Source organism: Geotrypetes seraphini, chromosome 6 (genome assembly GCF_902459505.1).
Source record: "Geotrypetes seraphini chromosome 6, aGeoSer1.1, whole genome shotgun sequence".
NCBI lineage: Eukaryota > Metazoa > Chordata > Amphibia > Gymnophiona > Dermophiidae > Geotrypetes > Geotrypetes seraphini.
In genome coordinates this window covers 141,807,216-141,834,133 of record NC_047089.1, presented here as the reverse complement: position 1 = coordinate 141,834,133, position 26,918 = coordinate 141,807,216, and the positions used below count along the sequence as shown (strand labels likewise).

Sequence of the window (26,918 nt, the reverse complement as noted above, 5' to 3'; positions counted from 1 at the left end):
CCAGAATTTCTTCCACTCGAAATTTTGCCTCCCTAACTGCCATTTTGACCGCTGTAGACCTGGTCCTATATTCTACCTTTGCCTCTCTTTTCTCCATGCGCTTGTAGGAGAGAAACGCTTTTTTCTTCTCCTTAATGAGGTGCAAGATCTCCACGGTGAACCATTGGGGTTTATTGTTTCTTTGTTGTTTATTTACTGATTTTATGAAGCGGCTAGTTGCTTCATGTATGGTTGATTTCAGTGTTAACCACTTAGCTTCTACATCATCGGTCTCCGCTTGGTCCTGCAGCGTCCGATGGACGAAATCTCCCATGCGTGCGAAGTCTGTGCCCCGGAAATTGAGTACCTTTGTTTTCGTGTTTGATCGAGAGAAGCCTTTCCTAAGGTTGAACCATACTATGTTGTGGTCGCTGGAGGCTAGCGTATCTCCTACTGAGACCTCTGAGACGCTTTCCCCGTTGGTGAGTACCAGGTCGAGGATCGCCTGGGCCCTAGTGGGCTCCGTTACCATTTGTTTGAGACGTGCTCCCTTTATGGAGGTTAAGAGCCTCCTGCTACCGCTGGTTGTCGCTGAAAATGAGTTCCAGTCTGCATCAGGCATATTGAAGTCCCCTAGCAGTACAGCTTCTCCTCGTAGAGTGCTATTCTCTATGTCTTCAATTAATTCTGCATCCATGTCTTCCAGTTGTGTTGGGGGTCTGTATACCACACCTAGATACAGGCATTTTTATCTGCCTCTTGCCAGGTTTACCCAGAGGGACTCCCCGGTGTACTTGACATCTGTGATCCTGGTGGTTTTGATGTCCTCTTTAATGTATAGAGCTACCCCCCTCCTAACCTGCCCTCTCTGTCCTGACGAAGTAGATTGTAGCCCGGTATAGCCATATCCCACCCATGTGAGTCCGTGAACCAAGTTTCAGATATTGCCACCACATCTAGGTTGGCATTCCTTATTTCAGCCTCCAATTCTAGAATTTTGTTACCTAAACTGTGTGTATTGACATACATGGCCCTCCATATCTTGTGTTTGCTAAGTCCCTGTGAGGCGTATCCTACCCGAGTCGGTGCAACTCCTAAAGAACTGTTTGCAATGTGGGTACTTACCTTGGACATGGAAGTGGAGTTTCGACTCACCTCATCAGGATAATTCCTTTCTGCACTAATATGTGAATGGGTACCCTCCCCCGACTTACCTAGTTTAAAGCCCTGTGAAGCAGGCGGGCTAGTCGGTGTCCGAAGACGTTCTTATGGGGCTGACATAAAATTGGGGCTGTACTATCGCCCACCTGGACAAACAGAAGCAAACGACAAAGAACTAGAAACAGAATTGAGGCAGGAATGCAAAAGCAGAAGTGTGATGGTAATGGGGAATTTTAACTACCCCGGGATAGGCTGGAGTATTGGAAGCTCCAACAGTGCGAGGGAAGCAGAATTCCTAGAGGCTGTGAAGGACTGCTTCATGGAACAACTTGTCACGGAAGGGGATGCCACTCTCGACCTAATCCTCAACGGGCTAGGGGGTCCTGCAAAGAATGTGGAAGTAGTAGGGCCGCTAGGAAACAGCGATCACAACATGATCCAGTACAAATTGGAAGTAGGAACATCGAAAGCGAAGAGAACCATAGCGACAACGCTCAACTTCAAGAAAGGGAACTACAATGCTATGAGGAAGAAGCTCAAAAATGGCCCAAAAAGGATGGAGACCGTAGAGAAAGCCTGGTCCCTATTCAAGGGCACGGTGCAAGAGGCACAAAACCTGTACATCCCCAGGTTTAGGAAAGGGTGCAAAAAAAATCAAACAAAAGATCCGGTATGGATAACAAATGAAGTGAAGAAAGCGATAGGTGACAAGAAAAAATCGTTCCGAAAATGGAAAAAGGACCAAAACGGGGACAACTGGAAAGAGCACAAAAAACACCAAAAAGAATGGCCTCAAGTAGTTAGGAAAGCAAAAAGAGAATACGAAGAGAGGCTGGCTGTGGAAGCAAGAAACTTCAAAACGTTCTTCAGATACGTTAAAGGGAAGCAACCGATGAGGGAGGAAGTAGGACTGTTGGATGATGGAGACAGAAAGGGAGTGGTAAAGGAGGAAAAAGAGGTAGCTGACAGGTTAAACAAGTTCTTCTCGTCGGTCTTCACAAACGAGGACACATCCAATGTACCAGAACCCGAAGAGATCATAAGTGGAGATCAAGAAGAAAAGCTGTCGCACATAGAGGTAAGCCACGAGGATGTCCTCAAACAGATAGATAGGTTGAAAAGCGACAAATCACCAGGCCCGGACGGAATCCACCCATGAGTACTAAAAGAACTAAGAAACAAGATAGCAAAAACACTCTGACAAATTTGTAATCTATCCTTGAAAACTGGGGAGATCCCGGAGGACTGGAAAATTGCAAACATCTGATCCAGCGGAGGCAACTTCTTATGTTGTTCTTAAGATCTTCCTTTGCCGAAACCGTGCTGGCTGGTCCTCATCAGACCGTGTCCGTCAAGGTGATCAATGATGCGGTCCTTTGTCAGCGCCTCTACCATCTTTCCCAGTACCGAGGTCAGACTCGCTGGTCTATAGTTTCCCGGATCTCTCCTCGAACCTTTTTTGAAGATCGGCATAACATTTGCCACCTTCCAGTCTTCCGGAATCTTTCCCGATTTGATCGATGTATGGAGTTGGAGTGTGTTATGCATGGAGGGTTCTGACTTGTTGCTTGTGATGCAGTAAGATTTAAACCCCTGATGCAGCGAGGCGAAATGGAGATTTCCCCATCGGGTCAACTGGCTGCGGTGTCTGGGTGTATGAGCACTGATTGCGGGTGCCCTGTTGAGAGCCTGCATTCTATTGGCAGCTCAGTGTTTTGCTTTTTTCTGCCTATGAAGCAATGTTAGCGACTGTTGTGCTGAGGTGCTAATTTATCCATATGATCACTTTTTGAATTTTTCCTGGTGTGCTGATTTACATGGTGGTCTCTAAGGGTTGCTAGGATGCCTATTTTTCATCATTGTTTATATTTCACACGTGTGCAAGTGGTTATTTATGTGAAATGGAGTTTTTTGCCATATGAAGCAGAACTAAGGCTTTTTCTCCATTTGCAAATGAGTGAATGAAGCGTGTGTATGTGTTGGTGAGGCCTTGCAGTGTCTTTGAGTCCTCTGTTCCATATAGGGTATTGATTATTTGGTGGTTTTACATGCCCTTTTCCTGAGGTGATTGAGTAATTGAAATTACCCATTATTATAGTGTTGCCCATTTCTCCATCTGTGTGCTCATTTTGTCCTGGGGGACAGTATTATAGCCCAACCTTTATGTTCCTTCCCTTCAGACATGGAATTTCTATCCATAAGGATTTCATACTGCTATCTATGTCATGCAGAATGTTTATTTTATTTGATTCAATTCTCTCTTTAACATATAGCGCAACCCCCCCCTCCAATTTGATCTACTCTATCCTTGCGATATAATTTGTCCTCTTCCACCAGGTCTCTGGGATGCCTATTATATCTATCTCATTATTTAGTGCTATATACTCTAACTCTCCTATTTTATTTTTTAGGCTTCTAGCATTTGCATACAGACACTTCAAATTGTGTTTTTTCCTTGCAACTACAGGCTGCTGAGAAGAAAGGAAAAATGTGAGTCGTTTACTCTGCCCTCCTCTTAAATCCTCCTGGCTTTTTTTCATCATTATTGGAACCTCTCTACCGGGACTCCCTAAATATCCTGTTTCAATAGTATCCTCCAAGGAAACCTCACTCCAAACTATCCGCTCCTGGGCAACTGTTGGCTTTCCCCCACATCTCAGTTTAAAAGCTGCTCTATTATGGCAAACCTCCACGAAACTCATATGCATGCAAAGTTGTCTGAATTTCGATTGCCATTTTAAAACCAAACAATCTTTCAGCACCACAGCGACCCACCAGATTTTAACGACGATTTTAGTGCATCTGGGCCAGAGACTCTAAATGCTACCCTATTGCCTAAACTGGGTTTGCTGAACTAAAAAGTACTGAACTAAAAAGTAAAAGAGATAGACAATGAAATAACCTCCTGAAGCCCAAGTTTTTCATTTCCCAAGTTTGAATGCAGTGGGTAAGATATTTCAATGGCATTTTTCTTCACCTTAGCAGATCCTCACTCAGCACCTCTTCGGGACTTTTTCTTTTCATTTTCTTTTTCTGTTAATCTTTGTATTGTCTTTCAGTATATATTCTCTTGTATATAAAATAAGCAGTGAAGTATAAATAATAAGAATAAGAATAAAAATTGTTGAAAAGGCTGATGATCATGACTTAATAACATTTGATTCTGTGACATTATGAATTGATGAGCTATAGTTTTTTGATTACGTATAAGATTATGCAGCATACAAACATGATTTACTGGTAATCATTAATATTTTTTCATTTAGATTGTATGTACCTTGAAGGAATTCAATGAATACAGACAATACCTGACCAGTATTAAATTAGACTTTGAAAGAAGCTATATGAAAGAACAGGTAGGTAACTAATTTAAATTCTCTCTTACTGAACAAAGTGTTAGATTGGTAATCATTTCTAAGGATTTATTCTGTGTAGTGTTTTTCAAGGGTAGGTTGCTTCCTTTGGTGTATGAATGACAAATACAGTATATTAACTATATGTGTCTATTAACTTGGTAGGGTGGGGGCATTTTTCAAGAATTCTAACTACTTAAAGGATAAGGTGCTAGACTTGCTCCTTGGAAAAACCAATGTTAATTAAATAAATATGATTGCTTTTATTTACCTGCTCAAATTTTGGGTGGTTCTGAGAATAAAGTTAAATTGGAGGGAAGAAAAAGTGGTTAGCAGTGATTTTAAGTGTAGTTGATTAGTTTGACTGGTCAAATCTAGATGCAGGGATAGTTAAATCTAACCAGCTATTCCTGTACATAGAGCCAATGATGTATTCCGTTCCAGCTCTGATTTAAGAAAGAGGATTGTGGCCTTGGTTGGGAATCCTTCCTGTCAACAGTCAAATTTGATCTATAAGAATCTCCTCCACAGGTCTTAATATCTCCCCCTTCTTGTACAATTCCACTCTATTCCTGGACAAGACTGCTTGTAGGAAAACTCATTTACATAATTTACATAATTTTTAAGACCCTCCCCTCTTACCTCAGGACTTTCCACAGGAGATCAGTTGCTTTAATACATGTGAAACAGTAGAAGCTAATCTTTTCTGCTCAGAGCAGTGTTCCTCTCAGTATGCCAAACAGAGATTAGGCGGTTCATGATACCAGCAATCAACGAGCTGCCATCCAGCTTTGACATCTTAGAAACAGGTCTGATGTCAGGCCTCTTGCTGCTCCTCTGCAGATTGGGGGAGGGGGCTCTTGGTTTTCCTGGCAGAATGGAGGACCATCCCTCCAAGTGCTGGGTCAGCCCCTGACAGAGCTCTTTCTGGACTCCCTAGTAGGGAGACCAGAAAAGATGACCGGTGGGGAGGCAACAGTTTAAAGGTTGCTCTGCATTGCGGCGATCGGCCCATTTTGAAGCACGACGCCAGCTTGGGTAGATACTTGATATACTTTATTGTGCCAAAGAAAGGCTCCAAAGATTGAAGACTGGTCCTGGATCTCAAAATTCCCTGCTTAAGGATGGAAACGGTGCGCTTGGTGAGTGCCTCGGTTCTTAATGTCTCTGGACCTGATGGAGGCATATCTCCATATTCACATTTTTTCCGGAACACAGGAGATACCTGAAGTTCCATGTTCTTCAGTGGCATTACCAGGCCCAGGACCTTCACCAAGGTAGTGATAGCAGCCCTCCTGTGGACATTCATTCTGGTTCACCCGTATCTGGATGATTGGATAATCCAGGCTCTGATGGAGTATCGAGAGGCTTCTGGCGGTTTGCAAAGTCATCCCAATTGCTTCAGCACCTAGGTTGGGTGATCAACTTCTGTAAGAGCCACCTAGAGCCAACACAAGACTTGGAATACCAGGGAGTTCGCTTTGCCATGGGTCGGAACAAGGTGTTCCTGCCTGTTTCCTGCCAGGAGCACCTTCGCCATTTCATCTGGAAACTAGTCCCGACTGCCTGATAGATACCTTTAGGTCCTGTGGTCTATGGTAGCGATGATCAATGTGGTTCCTTGGGCTCATCTGTGCTCGCTGCAGGATGCGCTTATTAACCATTGGAGTCTACTGCAAGACCCGTTGCATGCCTGGCTTCCCTGGATGGTAGTGGATTGGAACAGTCTAGCCTGGTGGTTGCATCTCTTCCCCTCTAGATCTCCAGTTGGGTGGTCCTGACGATGGATACCAACCTCTTCAGCTGGGGTGTTCTTTGCCTGACAGTCTGGTTCAGGGCCAGTGGTCCCCCTCTGAGAAGATGTAGTCAGTCAATTGCCTGGAACTTCGGGCGATTCATCTGGCTCTCCTCCACTTCAAGCGTTTTCTCTGGAATCAGGCCATGTGTGTCTGCTCGGACTACAGCACGGTAGTGGTGTATATCAGTCACCAAGGGGGCATCAGGAGTTCTTCTCTGTGCATGAAGGCCTGGCTTTTCTTTTGGTTAGCAGAAAACCACTTTGTTGTGATTTCCGCTGCACGTGTGGCAAGGGTAGACAACATCCAGGCAGATTATCTCAGCCATCAGCCTCTAGATCCTGGAGAATGGTCTCTGTCTCAGAGACCGTTTGACTGCATAGTGGACCGGTGGGGGGGGGGGGGGGTCATCCGATGTTCGACCTCATGGTGTCGGTGGTCAGCAAGAAAGTGGATTGGTTCTTCAGCTGCCATGGTGATCCAGGCAGCGAACACTTAGATGCACTGTTACAGCCTTGGCTTCTAGAGGGCCGTCTTTATGTCTTCCCTCCGTGGTCCTGATAGGCCATCTGTTGAGACAGATCGTGGCGCATAGAGTTCGGGTGATTCTTGTGGCGCCTGACTGGCCAAGGCATCCATGTTACGCCAACCTGGTTCATCTGCAATTGGACCAGGGGCTCAGACTTCCTTGTCTTCTCACACAGGGCCCGATTGTGCTGCAGGATCTGGGCCGCGTTGTTCTTAGGGCCTTGTTATTGAATGTGCAGCCTTAGTCCGCAGAGGTTATTCTTTGGGCATGATTGCTACTCTCCTGCACAGCAAAAAGAAGTTAACAGTGGTGGCCTGTGCAAAAACTTGGAGCTGTTATCAAACTTGATATGTCTAGAAGCAGGAGGATCCATCTGTGGCATCGGTACCTCTGATACTGGAATTCCTTCAGGACAGGCTGGAAAAGGGAACCTATAATCTGTTTAATGATTAGAGATGCATAACCCACTTGTCCAGGAATAGAGCGTGGATTTACAAGAAAAAAAGATAACTTTAGGTAAGAATCTAATCTTTCCTTATACCCTGCAGAGCCCCAAATTTAACAGGAATTCAAAGAGACAGTTTAGTAATGATCCAAACCTGTTACATATGAACATACAAAAATGACACAAACCATTGCAAAATTAGTTAAGATCATCCTATAATGTGAGAGGTTCTCCAATAAGATAGTTTAGTTGAGATAATTTTATATAACTGTTGGCGTGGCCTGACTGCCGCGGAGTCTACACGCATGGCATAGCTGTTCCTCTGCTCCCACACCCAGAACAAGCTTAAATTGTGCTTTTTTCGCAAAAACGTTGCGTTTTTCAGCAAGATCTTACAGCCTGAGTCCCTCATGTCGCCACCGAAACCGGCGAAAAACGAAACCGCTCCACCCGCGCCGCTCGGAGGAAAGAGGCTGAAACCCGATCCGAGCACGCCGGAGAAAATGGCGCCGAAAAACGACGAGCCCTCACTTGACCTGCTCCTGAAAGAAATAAGATCAATCCGGGGCATGATACAGGAGCAGGTTGAAGAAACTAAGCTCTTAAGGGGGGAAATAGAGGCAATCAACTCCCAATTTGTTGATGCCCGTCACCGTTTGGATGCCTTGGAGGAAAAAACGTCTGCCATACCCTCCCTTCAAGAAACTGTAACTAAACATGACAAACTGATTACTACTTTACAAAGAGACTATGAAGATCTTTCTAATCGCAGCAGAAGATCCAACTTAAGAATTATTGGGCTACCTGAATCATCGGAGGGCTCTGATATGGCTGCCTTTCTTTCTGCTTTCCTGCCTGCTACCCTGGGTCTTGCCTTCTCACCTCCGCTGGAAATAGAGCGTGCTCACCGCGTGCCATCTCACCTCTCTGCACATGCATCTTCTCCCAGGCCTATTGTGGCTAAACTCCTCAGATTTCAGCACACATTACAGATCCTCACAGCAGCAAAATCTAAACCTCAGCTGCTACATCAAGGCAGGAAGTTTTTCATTGTTCCAGATCTGGCTAAAACCACAGCCTTGAAGAGAAAGGCTTTTCTCTCTCACCGGCAGGAGCTCAAAGACATTGGAGCCAAATACGGTCTTATGTACCCTGCCAGGATGAAAGTTACGTACAATAACCGCACTACTTCTTACACTGATCCTGAGGAGCTGGCTGCATTCCTGGACTCTCTGAAAATGCGCTGACATGCTGAGCTACTGATGTTTTTGCTTGCCTCTGGTTCCTGCTGTTAATATTTTCTGCTGTTATAGTTTGCTAGTACATGACTGTACAATTTATTGTTTTGTGTGAATAAGCACACCACTCTCATGTTTCTCAAATTGAGTGGGTGTGGAGTAGTGTTAGCTGTTCCGTATGTGTTACTTCTCCATGCTCACAGGAGCACCCTTAAACTGTTTTATTCCATGCATGATAGTTTGGTCTTTCTTTTTTCTGACCTTGTATTATGCTGTCACTGCTAGTCTATTTGCTCTTTCTCTTATGCTTTCTTTATTTCTACTTTCTGGCAGAAGTGTCTGCTTGATATTCTGGTTGTGTCATTTGCTTTTTTCTCATAAAGGTGATATCTACTACGTCCTACCACCGCATATAATAGATTATGGCTGACTTACATATCCTTTCTTTTAATGTGAATGGTTTGAACCATCCTATTAAAAGGAAAAAGATAGCCAACTATGTGTCTAATAAACATCCTGATGTGATTTATTTACAGGAGACCCACCTCCCGCCCGCTGCCTCCTTGAAATTTAAGTTGAAGGGATATTCCACTCATTTATATTCCCCTGCAACTCAGAGGAAGAAAAATGGGATATCAATACTTCTCAGTGACAAGCTATCCCCTGTTGTCCACTCTGTTAAAACAGATTCTGACGGTAGGTGGTGTCTGGTGCATGCTGCGTTGCACTCTGTAGATTTTGTGTTCCTTAACATTTACGCTCCTGTCTTGGACCACCCAGACTTTTTCAAAGACCTTCAGCTGGCGTTAGTTGAACACGATTCTTGTTCTCTTATATTGGGCGGGGATTTCAATCAAATTCAAGATATTTACATAGACAGATCATCCTCTTGCAGACCCTCTAAATCCAGATCTTTTGCAGCTCTGCATGCTTTAAAAGAAGCCTTCTCCCTTGTAGATCCATGGCGCTTACTGCATCCAAAAGGTAGAGAATATTCCCACTTTTCACCGCCACACAACACCTACTCGAGGATTGATTTCTTTCTTCTTTCCTCTTCTCTCATTCAGGATGTGACAAACACTATCATACACCCAATATCTCTTACAGACCATGCGGCTATTTCTTTACATTTATCTGTTTCTGCTCCGCACAAAGAATCTCCCTCTTGGCGACTTAACAATGCCCTACTCTTAGATGAGATAATAGTGGACAAAATCAAATCCTTTACTACGGAATTCTTCGAACTCAATACTAAAGATCCAGAAATCTGTCCTTCTATCGTTTGGGAAGCCTACAAAGCTTCTCTCAGAGGTGAATTGATTAAGCTTGCTTCCTGGAAAAAGAAACAATCCATGCAAAAAGAAAAAGAATTGGAAATTTCTATCAAAATCCTAGAATTACAACATATGTCTACCCATTTACATGATCCATCCTTATTCCAACGTATTCAAAACCTTAAATATGAATATAATACCTTGGTCTCCTGCACGGCCCGACGAGATATCTTTATTTCAACTTCTGGTCACTATATGGGAGATAATCTTATGGGTCGCCCTTTAGCTAGATATCTCAAAACCAAATCAAAACGTTTACACATCTCAGCTATTCAAGACCCATTAGGACAATTAGTCAAAACCAGATCTTTGATTTCCTCCCAATTTGAAAAATTTTATACTGCCCTATATCAATCTGAGTTTTCGGCCCCTGATTCGGACATAGATTCTTTTCTTGCCTCTTTAGCTCATCCGACCATATCGGAATCTATTAAAGCAAAGCTAGATGCTCCTATAACTACATATGAGATTGAGACTGCTATATCCTCCTTACCCACTGGGAAAGCCCCTGGACCAGATGGGTTTACTGGTGAGTTTTTTAAAAGTTTCCGAGCTCTCTTGGCGCCTCAACTTCTAACATATTACGATTTCCTCCACTCCACTCCGGACAAACAATTTAACTTCACTGAGGCCACCATTGTAGTTATTCCCAAGTCAGATAGGGATGCTACTTTGGTTAAAAACTTTCGTCCTATCTCTCTCTTCAATTTGGATTACAAAATCATGGCGAAACTACTAGCATTAAGACTTACCACAGTGATCCCATCCCTCGTACATAAAATCAAACAGGATTCATCAAACAAAGATACATAGGAGATAATTTACGCTTATTTCATCATATCAATGCTCACGCCAAAACAATGTCGGAGCCTGTGATTGGTCTGGCTATTGATGCTGAAAAGGCCTTTGACCGAGTGGAGTGGCCTTTCTTATTCCGAGTACTGAAATGGTACAACTTTGGTTCCTTTTTCACAGATTGGATAGAAACATTATATCGACAACCCACGGCCCGTATCCTGATTAATAACTCTCTCTCTAACAGATTTTCCCTTCACAGAGGTACCCGTCAAGGCTGTCCCCTTTCACCATTATTATTTGATTTAGCATTGGAACCTCTACTATCAGTTATCCGACAGTGTTCCTTAATAAAAGGTATTCCCTCATCAATCGAGACATTAAATTAGCAGCTTACGCCGATGACGTTCTTCTCTTTCTCAGAGATCCTCTTGTCTCTCTACCCCATCTCATCCGCATTGTTTCCCAATACTCTCATCTCTCTGGATACTCTGTCAATTGGGAGAAGTCAGAGATTTTTCCTCTCAATGACCATATTTCCTCCTCAGATCTGGCTCATTTCTCTTTTCCATGGTCACAAGGAGCTGTGAAATATTTGGGAGTCCTAATCCATAAAGATCCAGTTCATGCTCAGGATCTTAACATATCCAAAATCAAAAATTTAGTTTTAAATACTACAACGCGCTGGTCCCCGCTTTATCTGTCCTGGTGGGGTAGAATAGCCTCCATTAAAATGACTCTGGCCCCACAAATTAATTACACTCTTTCTATGCCGAAAAACATTCTTTCATTGGCTTAATATGAAAATCTCTGAATTTATTTGGAACAAGAAAAAACCTCGTATTGCTCTCGCCAAGTTGAAGGCCTCTAAGATTAATGGCGGCCTAAATTTACCAGATTTTTATTATTATTATATTGCATCCAGTGTTCCCTCTAAGCGGGCGGGTGTTGTGAGCAAACTTTTTTCACTGTGAGCTAAAAATATCGGGCGCCAGCAAGTTATGAGCCAAATAAATATGTTGCTTTCTACACAGAACTTCCTTACGTTTGTATGGAAATCTATTCCCCTTTCAACTTTAGAGAGTGCCCTCTCGTTCTCCCTGCCTTAGCTACTAAGTCTATTCCCTTCAGTAACCTTGAATGTTTCTATCATGTCCCCTCTCAATCTCCTCTGCTCAAGGGAGAAGAGGCCCAGTTTCTCTAATCTTTCGCTGTACGGCAACTCCTCCAGCCCCTTAACCATTTTAGTTGCTCTTCTCTGGATCCTTTCGAGTAGTACCGTGTCCTTCTTAAAGTACCAGTGCTGGACGCAGTACTCCAGGTGAGGGCGTACCATGGCCCGGTACAGCAGCATGATAACCTTCTCTGTCTCTTCAGTCCAGCATCTGCCCCTTCCATTCACTGTCTGTCTTTCCCTGCCATCTCTCCTCCTGCCCCCCCCCCCACCCCCAATTTGGTCTAGCATCCATCATCTTCCTTCTGTTCCCCTCATGGTCTGGCATCTCTATCCTTCCCTCCCCCCTGTGGTTTTTAGCATATCTCTCTTCTCATTTCCTCCACTCAGATCTGATCATTCTCTGCTCTCTCTTCCCTTTTCTTCTCTGGTCTTCCTTCTCTATTTTCTGCCTCCATCTAAATTAAATTCTTTCTTACTATTTAGTCCCGTTTCCCTCTTTTCACTGTGTCTACACACAGCTTGTCACCCCTTTCCCTCACCCCTCCATTATCTTACTATTTTCTTCCCCCTTTATTTATCTCCTCCTTCCATCCAGTATGTGTTCTTTCCCCACTTCCATTCAGCATCTGCTCTCCCTTCTCAACTGACATCCATCTGCCTTCTGCTCTCTCTCCCTTCTTCTCACTTCCATCATCTGTCCCCTTCTCTCTCTCTCTCATCTCCTCCATTCCATCATCTGCCCCTTCTCTCTCTCTCTCCCCCCCCCCAACTTCCATCATCTGCCCCCCTTCCCCTCACCTTTGTGGGTCACTTTCTTTCCCCTGAGGGTGGCTCATGTCACAGGGGAAGCTTTGGCCGAGCAGAACCGCTTGATTGACAGTGGAACTTACTTGATTGATGTCGATGCTGGGGCCCGTTGCCGTTTGAAGGAAAAAAAAAAAGGTGGAAAAAAGGAACCTGTAAAGGCGAGAGGAAGGGAAACCTCCAGGACAGCTGCTTTTTGCCCTCCTTCAGCGGCCCAAGAGTTCAGACCAGCAGCGGCAGCTCTGTATGCTTTTAACTTCGGCACAGAGCTGCCCCTAATCAATAGTTTAGCGCGGTTTCATGAGGCAGCCTCGGGGCCTTTGATAGCCGGCCCGCTTCGATGATGCGATGTGGGCCGGCCTAGCAAAGGCCCCGAGGCTGCCTTATGAAACCGCGCTAAACTATTGATTAGGGGAAGCTCTGTGCCGAAGTTAAAAGCATACACAGCTACCGCTGCTGGTCTGGAGGTGCGGAGACAAGGCAGGAGGCAAACGCGGTGGAAGGCAGGAGTCCCGGCGAAGGCAGGAGTCCCGGCACAGCGACTGCAACAGGAAGTTGCAAGTCAGCTGACGCCGGCCTTTCGTTGCGGCGGGGACCGAATCCTTCGCGGACCGGCAAGATTTTGTTTGCGGACCGGCGGTTGAAGAACTGTGCTCTACACTGTGTGCGCTGTGACGAGAAACTTGTGCGCTGCGAGGTAATATTTTGTGCGCCAGCACACCCCAGCGCAGCTTAGCGGGAACACTGATTGCATCACTAGCCAAATATGGAGTTCAATGGATAGTTGATTCGAACCCTCAGGATCAGCCAGCATGGTTTGAAATGGAACGCTTTTTATGTGCACCACTGCACGTCTCCTGCTTCCTTACAGTGTCAGTACCTAGACACTTGAGAAAGTATTCTTTGTTGAGTGCAACGCAGCATGCTTTACACCTCTTAGATGCAGCAGCTGAGATTCATGCTGATGAAGGCCCACTCATGTCCCTTTGGAATAACTCTAAAATTCAAATCAGCGGAAGATCCCTCTCATGGAAGAGATGGCAGCGGGCGGGTGTGTGGTTTGTTCATCAATTGGTCTCCTCCATTTCTTTTGTCCCCTTTGATATTTTCCGTTCCACATACTCACTTCCATCCTCTGTACGTTCACAATGGCTTATGCTTACTGGAATATTAGCTAATATACATACACGCCCTGACTTTATGACCTCTATTCATACTGTTCGTCACTGGTCTACTCTGGCTTTACTGAAAGGTAAGGCGATATCTCTTTTTTTATGGTATACTAAGAGATCACTTCTTCACCTTTTCATCTCAATCTATGAGCCATTGGGACTCTATCTTGAAAACCACGCTTTCTGAAATAGATTGGGAACTTTTCTGGTCTTCCACAAATCGTCCTCTTTTATCATCCAGAGTTTCGCAATCAATGTACTTTATTATGTGGAATGCAGTATGGACCCATTTCGTATGTGGAAAGCGAATCTACAACAAGACTCTACCTGCTGGAACTGTTTGAAAGAACCTGGAACTCTTGATCACATGCTTTTCCACTGCATATGGTTCATTCCTTTTGGCTTCGTATTTGGGACACCCATAAAATCTATTACTAAATGTTCAGAAGTGATCTCCATGGACATTATAATTCTTCGTTCTCAACACCCTTGTTTTGCACAATCAAACTGCCCACCTAAACTCATTGACACCATGTTTGTGACAGCTCTTATGCATATTTTGAAAAACTGGAAATCATCCTCACTACTGGACTACACCTTCTGGTGGAACTCTCTAAGCATGTACCACAAATTTGAATCTTATGCATATGAGAAGAAATTGATTTCTCGATTCTCCACAAACTTGGCACAAAATAAATCACCTTGGTCATTCTTAGATTCATATGTTCATTCTGCTCTGTAGACACTAGAGGTCTGCATGGGAACGGGGACTGCGGGGATCCCGCGGGTTCCCCCCCTGGCCCACGGGACTCCCACGGGGACGCCCCCTGGCCCACGGGACTCCCACGGGGATGCCCCCCTGACCCACGGGACTCCCACGGGGATGAAAACAGCCTACCTAAATTCTGGCGATGCAGGCATGCAGCTTACAAGTCTGGCTTCGCGGTGGGAAATAGCCATGCTGAGCAGTGAGCTCAGCACATACACAGATGAAAGCCTTGCTTGCTGATTGGTCCGGCGGCCCCGCCCCGCCGTGCCGCCGGACCAATCAGCAAGCAAGGCTTTCATCTGTGTACATGCTGAGCTCACTGCTCAGCATGGCTATTTCCCGACGCGGGCATTAGACTGTTTTTTGTCATTTCGGGTGGGGGATGGTAGCGGCAGCAGCAGCCTGAAAAAGAAATCATCCTGGCCGGGTTGGGTGTCATGTTCCGGAGCTTCTACAGCCTTCTTATCTCCCTCTCCCTTCTACCTGCTTCCTGCCACAACCCCTGCTCTGCGGCTCTCTTCGGCAACTCAGCAGCAGCGATCGACACAAGCTTCTGACGTCGGGGCCTACCCTCTGCGAGTCCCGCTTGTTTCAACTTCCTTTTTCCACAAAGGCGGGACTCGTAGAGGGAAGGCCTCGATGTCGGCAGCTTGTCTTGATCACCGCTGCTGACGAGTTGCTTAAGAGAGCCGCGGAGCAGGGGGGGTGTTGTCAGGTGCAGGTAGAAGGGAGAGGGCCAGATGCAGGACTCGTGGGTGAGGGAGGAGAAGAGAGAGGGGAGGGAAACAAAAGGAAATATTTCATACTGGGCTGGGCCGGAGTGGAGAGAGGGTGGAAAGATTCTGGCTACAGGGTGCAGTAACAAAGGAAAAGGGGGGAAAGCTGAAAATGGAGATAGTGACACAAAGAAGAGAAAGGGTAAGTAGGACCTACTGAATAAGGATAGAGATATAGAGGGGACATGAAGAGGAGGTGAAATAGAGACATAGAAGTAATGCTGAAAAAGTGTGTGTGTGTGGGGGGGAGATAAAGACATTGAAAGGGCAAATGGTGAATATGGGGTAAAGACAAGGACAGAGACAAATGAAGATTCTGAAAAAGTGGTGAGATAGGGATATAGGTGAGATGGACACAAAGAAGGGTGATGCTGGAAAATAGGTGGAATGGTAATTCTGACAGACACAGAAGGGAAATGCTGGATCAAGGAGAGATGGGACTCAGGCTGGATGAAATGAGGAGAAATGCCTTGTTGGCCCGGAACTTCCTCTCCTACGTCAGAATTGACGTCAGGGAGCGGAATGCTGGTCAGCGCGACGCTTCTGCAGGGAAAGCTTGGGACAGCGGTGGCTTAGGGGCTATTCCCCGATGGCGGTGGCAGCAAACCGAGTGGCTTGGGGGAGGGCATGGAGAAAGAAAGAAAGGGGGCAGACAGAGAGACAGAAAGAAGGGGGAACAGGGAGACAGAAAGAAAAAGTTGGGGGAGAGAATGAGGTCTGGAGGAGAGGAAACATACAGGAGGCTGAAAGAAAGGAAGAAAGATTGGATGCACAGTCAGAAGAAGAAAGTGCAACCAGAGACTCATGAAATCACCAAACAGCAAAGATAGGAAAAATGATTTTATTTTCAATTTAGTGATCAAAATGTGTCTGTTTTGAGAATTTATATCTGCTGTCTATATTTTGCACTATGGCTCCCTTTTACTAAACCGCAATATTGTTTTTTAGCGCAGGGAGCCTATGAGCATTGAGAGCAGCGCGAGGCATTCAGTGTAACTCCCTGTGCTAAAACCTACTATTGTGGTTTAGTAAAAAGGGAGGGGGTGTATTTGTCTATTTTTGTATTTTGTTACCGAGGTGACATTGCATAGAGTCATCTGCCTTGGGAAATGTATATGGCAGATATCTTTGTTTTGTGTTCAAAAGAAAAGGAAATGCATTTCTGGTTTTATTTCTACAGTGTTGAAGTACTTGTTGGCCCTTGCTGTGACTGGTGGGGATCCCCAAGCACCGCCAGCAGAGGACCTCCTCTAGAGATGGTCAGAACTCCCCTCCACCAAGCGCAGCAGTCGCTGGCAGCATCCATGAGCCACTGAGGTGCCAGCATCTGTGACTCAGGGACGCTACTGCTGCCTGCCAAGCTTGGCAAAAGGGACCCCAGGCGAACTGCAAAGGAAGTCCTCAGCTGACAGTTTGTGGGTTCTCATCAGCTGAGTATTTATATTTTATATTTACATTAGAGGTTCTGGTAGAAACCCATTTACAAAGTATGTATTCTTCCCAATTAATATTTCCAGAGCCTTTAATTTAGTAGCATAATTAAATAAAATAACTATTTCTGAAGTTTATAGGGAAGGATGGTGACGGAGGGGATTCCTCGCGGGGACGGGTGGGGACGGAGGAGATTCCTCGCGGGGACGGGTGGGGACGGAGGGGATTCCTCGCGGGGACGGGTGGGGACAGTGGGATTCCTCACGGGGACGGGTGGGGACGGGTGGGATTTTGGCGGGGACGGGTGGGATTTCTGTCCCCGCGCAACTCTCTAGTAGACACTTCTGCCTCTCTCTCTCTCTCTCTCTCTATTTCTCTTTCTCTCTCTCTTCCTTTATCTTTCTCTCTCTTTCTCTCATTCTTCCTGCTTCTCTGTCTTTTTCTGTTTCTTTCATTAGCAGTTCCAGATACTCTGGATCCTTTTCACTAATCTAGTTCTATTCAAACGATTGTAGATACGGATCTTTGATACATGATTTTTATTCTGATTCTATGTGTTTGAACTGCTTTCTGTTTATATTTCTTATAATATTCAATAAAATTATTGAACTAAAAAAAATTTTTTATATAACTGTTTCTATGCATATTTGGCTGCCTACATATATAAATGTCCTCTTAATTCTAATGATATAAAAGTACAGACCATTAGGAAAAAGAAGGTATTTATGCCCTTGTATAAGACTATGGTGAGGCCTTATTTAGAGTATTGTGTACAATTCTGGAGACTGCACCTTCCAAAAGATATAAACAGGATGGATTTGTTCTAGAGCAGGGGAGTTAAAGTCCCTCCTCGAGGGCCACAATCCAGTCGGGTTTTCAGGATTTCCCCAATGAATATGCTTGAGTTCTATTAGCATACAATGAAAGCAGTGCATGCAAATAGATCTCATGCATATTCATTGGGGAAATCCTGAAAACCTGACTGGATTGTGGCCCTCGAGGAGGGACTTTGACACTCCTGGTCTAGAGGAAGGCTACTAAAATGGTTGGTAGTCTTTGTCATAAGGCGTATGGAGACAGACTTAAAGATCTCAATATGTATACTTTGGAGGACAGGTGTGAGAGGGTAGATATGATAGAGATGTTTAAATTCAAAATTTGTATAAGAATGTTGTTAGCCAAGTGGTGGGGATACCACCTGAAAAACTATTTATATTCAGTGGAGAAAAAGCCTCAACTATCAATAAAATACAGCAGGAGAGAACGGGAACTTCCCTGACGCAGCCACGGGTCGGTGAAGCAGTGGATGTTAACAGCTAGTTCCTTATTTAAATACCTACATAGCATAAATGCGAATGAGGTGAGTCTCATTTGAAAGGAAGCTCTGGAAGGAAAGGGCATAGGATGAAGTTAAGAGGTGATAGACTCGGGAGTGTAATCTAAGGAAATACTTTTTTTACAGAAAGGGTGGTAGATGCATGAAATAGTTTCCCAGTAGAGGTGGTGGTTACAAAGAGTGTCTGAATTCAAGAAAGTTTGGGACAGGCTTTCTTGAATTCAGCATCTACTGTTTCCTCTTAGAGAACATAAAGAACATAAGAACTGCCATCTCTGAATCAGACCTTTGGTCCATCAAGTTCGGCGATTCGCACACGCGGAGGCCCTGCCAGGTGTACACCTGGTGTAAGTTTAGTCACCCATATCCCTCTATGCCTCTCGTAAGGAGATGTGCATCTAGTTTGCTTTTAAATCCTAGAATGGTGGATTCCACAATAACCTCCTCTGGGAGAGCATTCCAGGTGTCCACCACTTGTTGCGTGAAGCAGAACTTCCTGATATTTGTCCTAAACTTGTCCCCCCTTAGCTTCAGTCCATGTCCTCTTGTCCGTGTCACATTGGACGTTGTAAATAATTTTTTTTCCTGCTCTATTTTGTCGATTCCTTTCAGTATTTTGAAAGTCTCGATCATATCCCCTCATAGTCTCCTTTTCTCAAGGGAGAACAATCCCAGTCTCTTAAGTCGTTCCTCGTATTCCAAGTTCTCCATACCTTTTATTAGCTTCGTTGCTCTTCTCTGCACCCTCTCCAGCAGTTTTATATCCTTTAGGTTGGGAGACCAATGTTGGACACAGTATTCCAAGTGTGGTCTGACCATTGCTCTATAAAGCGGCATTATAACTTTCTCCGATCTACTCGTGATTCTTTTCTTTATCGTGCCTAACATTCTATTTGCTTTCTTTGCCGCTGCCGCGCATTGTGCCAGTGGTTTCAGGGTCCTATCTATCAGTACACCCAGGTCCTTTTCTTGTTCGCTCTTACCCAGAGTTGCACCTGACATTCTATACTTGTGTTCTTTGTTCTTTCTGCCTAAATGCATTACTTTGCACTTTTCCACATTAAACTTCATCTGCCATTTCTCCGTCCATTTCTCTAACTGACACAAGTCACTCTGGAGTTCCTCGCTATCCTTCTGCCTGGCATAGCTTTGTATCGTCTGCAAACTTGATGATCTCACTGGATGTTCCTTCTTCTAGGTCATTGATAAAAATATTCAATAAGATGGGCCCAAGTACCGAGCCCTGGAGCACACCACTAGTCACTTTCTCCCAGTCTGAGAACTTCCCATTTATGCCCACTCTCTGCTTTTTGTTCTCAAGCCATTTGCCTATCCATCTTAGTATATCTCCCTCTATTCCATGGCTTTGTAGTTTCCTGAGAAGTCTTATGTGGAACCTTGTTGAACGCTTTCTGGAAGTCCAAGTATATTATGTCCACCGGTTCTCCACTATCAATTTGTTTGTTCACGGTCTCAAAAAAATTGAAATAAATTAGTCAAACATGATTTCTCTTTCCTGAAGCCATGTTGACTGCCTCTCATCAGGTCGTGTGTATCCAAGTGCCGGACTATGCTATCTTTAATCAGTGCTTCAACCATCTTTCCAGGGACCGACGTAAGACTCACAGGTCTGTAGTTTCCCGGTTCTCCTCTTGATCCTTTTTTGAAAATTGGCGTGATGTTAGCAATCTTCCAATCGTCCGATATCTGTCCAGTTCTAATTGACAGGTTGGCAAGTTTTTGCAATAGCTCTCTGATTTCAACCTTCAGTTCTTTTAAGACTCTCGGGTGAATTCCATCAGGTCCAGGGGATTTGTCGCTTTTAAGATTGTCAATCTGGGTCGAGACAAGGCGGTTTTGATATCGGTCGATGCCGAGAAGGCATTTGATCGGGTTCTTTGGGGGTTTTTATGGGACGTGATGGACCGGATGGGACTGGGGGCACGTTTGGAGATTGGGTTCGGGCTCTGTATGTTGATCCGAGGGTTTGTTTGCGGATTAATCAATCGTACACTGATTTATTTTCCATCTTCAGGGGAACTCGGCAGGGATACGCACTCTCTCCATTATTGTTTGCGGTGTCACTTGAACCCTTTGCTTTGGCCATTAGACATCATATATCGCTGGTTGGGATTGTCAGTGGAGGGGTAGAGCACCGAATAGCGATGTTTGCGGATGATATTCTCTTATATGTGGGACGACCTGAGCTTTCTATACCCCATCTCTTACAGATATTTGACACTTATGGGAAGGTTTCTGGGTTTAAAATAAATCTAGGAAAAACAGAAATCTTGAACCTGACACTGACACGGAGGGAGGTGGATAGACTACAGGACACTTTCCCCTTTAGATGGGCTGAACATGGGATCAAATATCTGGGAATCTATATTCCTTCGGATCTTAAGAGAATTTATGAGAAAAACTATTTGCCTATTTATCGCCGTATACGAGCTGACTTACAGCGTTGGCATGGACTGTGGTTGTCATGGTGGGGCAAGATAGTGATCATTAAAATGAATGTACTTCCTAGGTTGCTATTCCTTTTTCAGACATTGCCTATACCGGTTTCTTTGGGGGACTTGCGGAGACTGGGTAGGGAAATCCGTACTTTTATTTGGCATCGTAAATCTCCAAGACTCTCCCAATCCCTATTGTGGGCTCCTCGGGAAGTGGGGGGCAGGGGGTTGCCTAATCTGGTGTGGTATTATCAAGCGGCACAGCTGAAGTTAGTGCTTGATTGGGAATTGGGGGACCATAAAAGTGGGGTACAGCTAGAACAGAGACATAGTAGCATGGAGCCTTTGAAATACAAGCTGTGGTCTTCTGGGTCGCAGCGAATATGGATACAGAGCATATCTAACCCTTTTGTGCAACATTTGGCACGACTATGGAATCAAGCGCGTACTCAGATGGGTGGTGGAGCTTTGGTTTCCTCCCTGGCTAGTATACAGACTGAACCTCTGTTTCCTGCAGGCCGAGATAATTGGGTCTTTCAACGTTGGTCTCAAAGGGGGATACGAGTGTTTCGAGACCTAGTTGGGACGGCAGGGCTCATTCCATTTCAAACACTCCAACAGAAATATGACTTACCTGATGGTGACTATTTTGCCTATTTACAACTCCGACGTTTCATGTTAGCCCAGGGTTGGAGTTCTGGATTGCAGCTTGATAAGGAACCTCTGGAAAATCTGTGGTTGTTATTGCAGAAGGTTCCTAAATCACTGTCGGTGTTATATCAATATAGGAGGGGATACTCACCTGCTATTTACTCTTTTCAAAAGCAATGGGAGAGGTACCTAGAATCACGGTTGTCTGCTAAAGACTGGGAGATAGTTTGCAGGGAGGTTTATAAAGCTTCTTCCTGTGCTTTGGTTCAGGAAAACGCCTATAAGGTGCTCACACGGTGGTATTATACCCCGGAATGTCTGCATAGAATGTTTCCTGGAGTGTCTGATCAATGTTGGAGATGTGGTTTACATGTGGGATCTTTTCTACATATCTGGTGGGACTGCGGGATCCTTCAATCCTTCTGGAAAGCGGTGATTGGCACACTATCTGAGTGTCTGGGTGAATGTGTTGTTCTATCTCCTCAGAGTTGTCTTCTGGGCTTATATAATAACAGGGAGCATACTTGGCAAATGAAGTTTATTAGATGGGGCTTGGCGGCTGCGAAATGCCTCATTGACAACCACTGGAAAAATAAAGAGGCTCCCTCTCATACTGCATGGGTAAACCGATTGTTATCGATGGGGAGGATGGAGATAGCAGTGGCCAAGATGCGCCACACCTATATCATTTACTTTCATACTTGGAGTAAGTTGGAAGACCTGTTGGACACTCTTTAGGGGATCTCCTAGTGTTAGTTGATTTGCTGCCTGCTAGGTGAATGGGGAGGGGGGGGGGGATTGTGGAGTGTTATCGGTTGGGGAATTTGTACTTGGGTTGGAACATGGGATGGGAGGGATAGACCAGAGGAGATTGACTGGTTTTGCTTTGGAGCTTGGTTTTATTGATTTCTTACTGTATTATCTAAATTATGCTTATATTTGATATTATTTACACCTGGAAAAAAATTTTTTTCAATAAACATTTATATATGAAAAAAAAAAAAGATTGTCAGTCTGGTAGTATATCTGGTCCAAGTCCACTTCTACTGTGGTGAGGCTGTCCTCTATTACTCCTTTGAACACTTTCACTGCTTCTGGTATTGTTGCGGTGTCCTCCTTCATAAAGACAGACGCAAAGAAGGAATTTAGTCTGTCTGGAATTTGTTTGTCTTCCTTGATGTACCCTTTTCTTCCCTGGTCATCCAGCGGTCCCACCGCTTCTTTTGCAGGTTTTTTTCCTTTTACGTATTTAAAGAAGGGCTTGAAATTCTTGGCCTCTTGCGCTATTTTCTCATCATAGTCCTTTTTGGCATCCCTCACCGCCTTGTGCCATTTCTTCTGATCATCTTTGTGTTTGTTCCAAGCTTCGGTTGTATTTGTGCGTTTCCATTTTTAAAGGAGTCCTTTTCTTTTATGGCTTCCTTCACCTCTCTAGTAAGCTATGCCGGTTCTCCTTTGCCTTTAGTTTTCCTTTCTTTGGAAATCCGCGGAATGTAGAGATTTTGTGCTTCCGTGATAGTATTTTTCAGTAGGGACCATGCCTGATCTACCGTTTTAACTTTGTCCATCTTTTTCTTGAGCCTTTGTTTCACCAAGGTTCTCATGCTATCGTATCTTCCCTTTTTAAAGTTTAAGGTCGTGGTTAAGGTTTTGGTACGTTTCCCTTTCCCGATGTCAAGTTTTTAAAGTTGATCATGTTGTGATCGCTCGTCCCCAGCGGGACTGTGACTTCTACTTCATTTGTCTGTCCCACACCTATTACCTCACTTCGAACTTTACACCCCCACAAGGACAACCAGAAATCACAACCTCTTTGCCTACCCGAAGATCATAGGTTGCAAATACAGAACCTTTCTGGATAGAACTTTTAAGTTTCAAGCTGCCAGACAGCAAACCTGGCTAGGCAATTTCACCGACAAAGCCAGGCAGACCTATGGCGCCTTTCGGAAAGAAATCAAGACCGCTCTATTCAATAGATTTATTTCCCAGCCAGACAACGCTCCCCCCATCCTAAAACCTTTCTTCACATATGTATTCTTCACAAATGCATTCTGTTCCTCTCTTGACTAGTCAGTGTCTTCCTCACCACCTGTATTCTGTAATTCGCTGACCATCCAGCCCCTTTGATGTAAAATGCTTAAGATTACACTGTAACCTATTTGTAACCTGTAAACACTGATTACTCAGTGACTTCCTACCTGATCTCACCTTGTAATTCGCTGATTGTTCAGCTCTCTTTCACTGTAAACCACCTAGATGTCGCAAGATTATGGCGGTATAGAAAAAAATAAAGTTATTATTAAAGTTATTATAATGCCATTTAGGACCAAGTCCCAAGGTGGCATTTCCTCTCGTCGGCTCTCCCACCATTTGTTCCAGGAAGCAGTCCCCTAGCACTTCCAGGAACTTGGCCTCCTTGCCGCAGTTTGAGGTTCCCAGGTTCCAGTCTAGCCTCGGGAAATTGAAGTCTCCCATGATTATTACATTACCTGCCTTACATTCTTGTTTAATTTCCTCTATCATTTCTGAGTCTGTCTCCTCCATCTGTCCTGGGGGGGTCAATAGTAAAGGCCAATTTTTGTGTCTGCACCATTGTGTCTAGGAATCTTGATCCAGAGGGACTCCAGCTTCTCTGTCCTTTCTGTCGTAGCCTCTCTAACAGTTTCTACTCCATCCTGAACATATAGGGCAATACCTCCACCTTTATGCCTTACTCTATCTCTTCTGTATAGTTTGTATCCCTGTTGTACTGTGTCCCATTTGTTTTCATCATTCCACTATGTTTCTGTTATGCCAATGATTTCCAGTTCATCGTGTCTTGCTATTGTCTCTAATTCTCCCATTTTGTTTCTCAGACTTCTAGCATTCATATACATACATTTGAGTTCCCTTTATGTTACCTTTTTGGACTTTCTAAGCTTAGCAGTCTCCACTATTTCTTTCACGGTATCCTTTTCTGCTCCTGCGTTGTCTCCCTTATTTGCTTTATGGTCGTCCCCTCCTGTGTCTGAGTATGTGTCTGTAGTTCCTTCTTCGGGGCAAATTCCGGAACTTGGAGGCGAGGAGGATGGCAGTTTGAGTGCAGAGCTCCTCTCCCTGGACAATCTGCCTGCTTTTAAATATCAGCAGCAGTGGGAGATCAATTGCTTTTACATCTAAGCAGCAACGGGACCAACCCACCAAAAACCCACAGTCCCGATCCTGCAAAAATATGAGCTCCACCCTCCCTGCAGTCCGCTAGGAAAATCAACTGCTTTTACACCTAAGCAGCAGCAGGACCAGCCACCACTACCGAGAGCCCTTTGCCCCGATCCAGCCAGGCATGTGAGCTCCTCCCTCTGCAGTCCATTGGAGAGATCAATCTACCTGCTTTAAATATCAGCAACAGTGGGAAATCAACTAGAGAGTTGCGCGGGGACAGAAATCCCACCCGTCCCCACCCGTCCCCGCCAAAGTCCCACCCGTCCCCACCCGTCCCCGTGAGGAATCCCACCCGTCCCCACCCGTCCCCGTGAGGAATCCCTCCGTCCCCACCCGTCCCCGCAAGGAATCCCCTCCGTCCCCACCCGTCCCCGCGAGGAATCCCCTCCGTCCCCGCCCGTCTATATAAACTTCAGAAATAGTTATTTCATTTAATTATGCTACTGAATTAAAGGCTCTGGTAGAAACCATTTACAAATAAGCAAAAAGACTTTATTAATTTGAAAATATTAATTGGGAAGAATACATACTTTGCAAATGGGTTTCTACCAGAGCCTCTAATGTTTATAAATTTTTATCAACACAACTAATATACTACTTTATCCTGAAGCAAAATAAAAAAAAAGAAATATAATTCTTTTCCTACCTTTGTTGCCTGGTTTCTGCTTTCCTCATGTTCTCATTCAATTCCTTCCATCCACTGTCTCTCTTCCTTCTGCATCTTCCATTTGCTCTGTTACTGTGCCTCTCCCTTTCTTCCCCCTTCCAAATTGGTCTGGCACCCATCTTCTTCTCTCCGCTCCCCCCATAGTCTGGCATCTGTCTTCTTCCCTGCCAGCGTCTTCTCCCTACTCTCTCTTCCCCATTTCCTTTCAGCGTCCTTCTCCCCCCATCTTCCCCATGTCCTGTCAGCGTCCTTCTCCCCCCTCTGTCTTCCACATGTGCTTTCAGTGTCCTTCTCCCCCCACTGCTTCCCCATGTCCTTTCAGCGTCCTTCTCCCTCTCTGTCTTCCCCATGGCCTTTCAGCGTCCTTCTCCACCCCCCCCTGTCTTCCCCATGTCCTTTCAGCGTCCTTCTCCACCCCTTTGTCTTCCCCATGTGCTTTCAGCATCCTTCTCCCCCCTCTGTCTTCCACAAGTGCTTTCAGAGTCCTTTCCCCCCCCCGCCCTTCCCATGGCCTTTCAGCGTCCTTCTCCACCCCTTTATCTTCCCCATGTCCTTTCAGCGTCCTTCTCCACCCCTTTGTCTTCCCCATGTGCTTTCAGCATCCTTCTCCCCCCTCTGTCTTCCACAAGTGCTTTCAGAGTCCTTCCCCCCCCCCGCCCTTCCCATGGCCTTTCAGCGTCCTTCTCCACCCCTTTGTATTCCCTCATGTGCTTTCAGCGTCCTTCTCCCTCCTCTGTCTTCAAGTGCTTTCAGCGTCCTTCTCTACCGCCCCGGGTGCAGCACAGCCGGCCAGGTCCCCTTACTTTTGTGGCACTTCCCCGACCGACTGACAACAGCCCCGGTCCGACAAACCTCCCTGCCCTTAACTGCGAATCTAAATTACCTTATTACAGCTGCTGTAAGAAGATAATTTAGATTCGCGGCTACAGGGCAGGGAGGATTGTCGGACCGGGGCTGTTGTCGGTCGGTCGGGGAAGTGCCACAAAAGTAAGGGGACCTGGCCGGCTGTGCTGCAACCGGGGCGGGGTGTGGCGGGGCGGCCCGCCCCGTCCCTTGGTAGCCACTCGAACCGCGAGGCTACTCTCCTCCTTACCTGCACTGCCTGCAGCACAGAGCCAAACGGAAGTCTTCCCGACTCAGTCGCGCGGCTCTTCTCTCTACCTTCTCTGCTTGCAGCACAGAGCCGAACGGAAGTCTTCCCGACGTCAGCGCTGACGTCGGAGGGGAGGGAGGGCTTAAAGCTTAAAGCCCTCCCTCCCTCGACGTCAGCGCTGACGTCGGGAAGACTTCCGTTCGGCTCTGTGCTGCAAGCAGAGAAGGTAGAGAGAAGAGCCGCGCGACTGAGTACATCCAGCCCCGCAGGAACCCCGCGACCCTCGGAGGCGTCCCCACGGGATCCCCGCGACCCTAGGGGGCGTCCCCATGGGATCCCCGCGACCCTAGGGGCGTCCCCACGGGATCCTCGTGACCCAAAGGGGGAACCCGCGGGATGCCCGCGGATCCCGCGGGATTCCCGTCGTCCCCGTTCCCGTGCAGCTCTCTAAAATCAACTGCTTTTACACCTCAGCAGCAGCGGAACTATCCGCAACTACCAAGAGCCCACAGACCCGATCCAGCCAAGAGTGTGAGCTCCACCTCCCCCTGCAGTCCACTAGGAAGATCAACTGTTTTTTACACCTAAGCAGCAACAGGACCAGCCACCACTACCGAGAGCTCTTTGCCCTGATCCAGCCAGATAAGTAAGCTCTTCCCCCAGCATTCCGTTGGAAAAATCAATATGCTTGCTTTTAAATATCATCAGAAGTAGGAGATCAACTGCTTTTATACCTAAGCAGCACCAAGACCAGC

The 26,918-nt window shown here is 45.6% G+C and overlaps 1 protein-coding gene across 1 annotated transcript in view; it reads left to right on the top strand.

Annotated features, from left to right (window-relative positions):
* The window catches only part of LOC117362913 (fibrous sheath-interacting protein 2-like), a 655,319-nt gene that overhangs the window by 213,424 nt on the left and 414,977 nt on the right, over positions 1–26,918 (top strand). Inside the window, exon 4 of the mRNA XM_033950005.1 lies at positions 4,407–4,496. Within this exon, the coding sequence (XP_033805896.1) occupies positions 4,407–4,496 (90 nt within the window). The remainder of the gene's footprint in view (positions 1–4,406; positions 4,497–26,918) is intronic.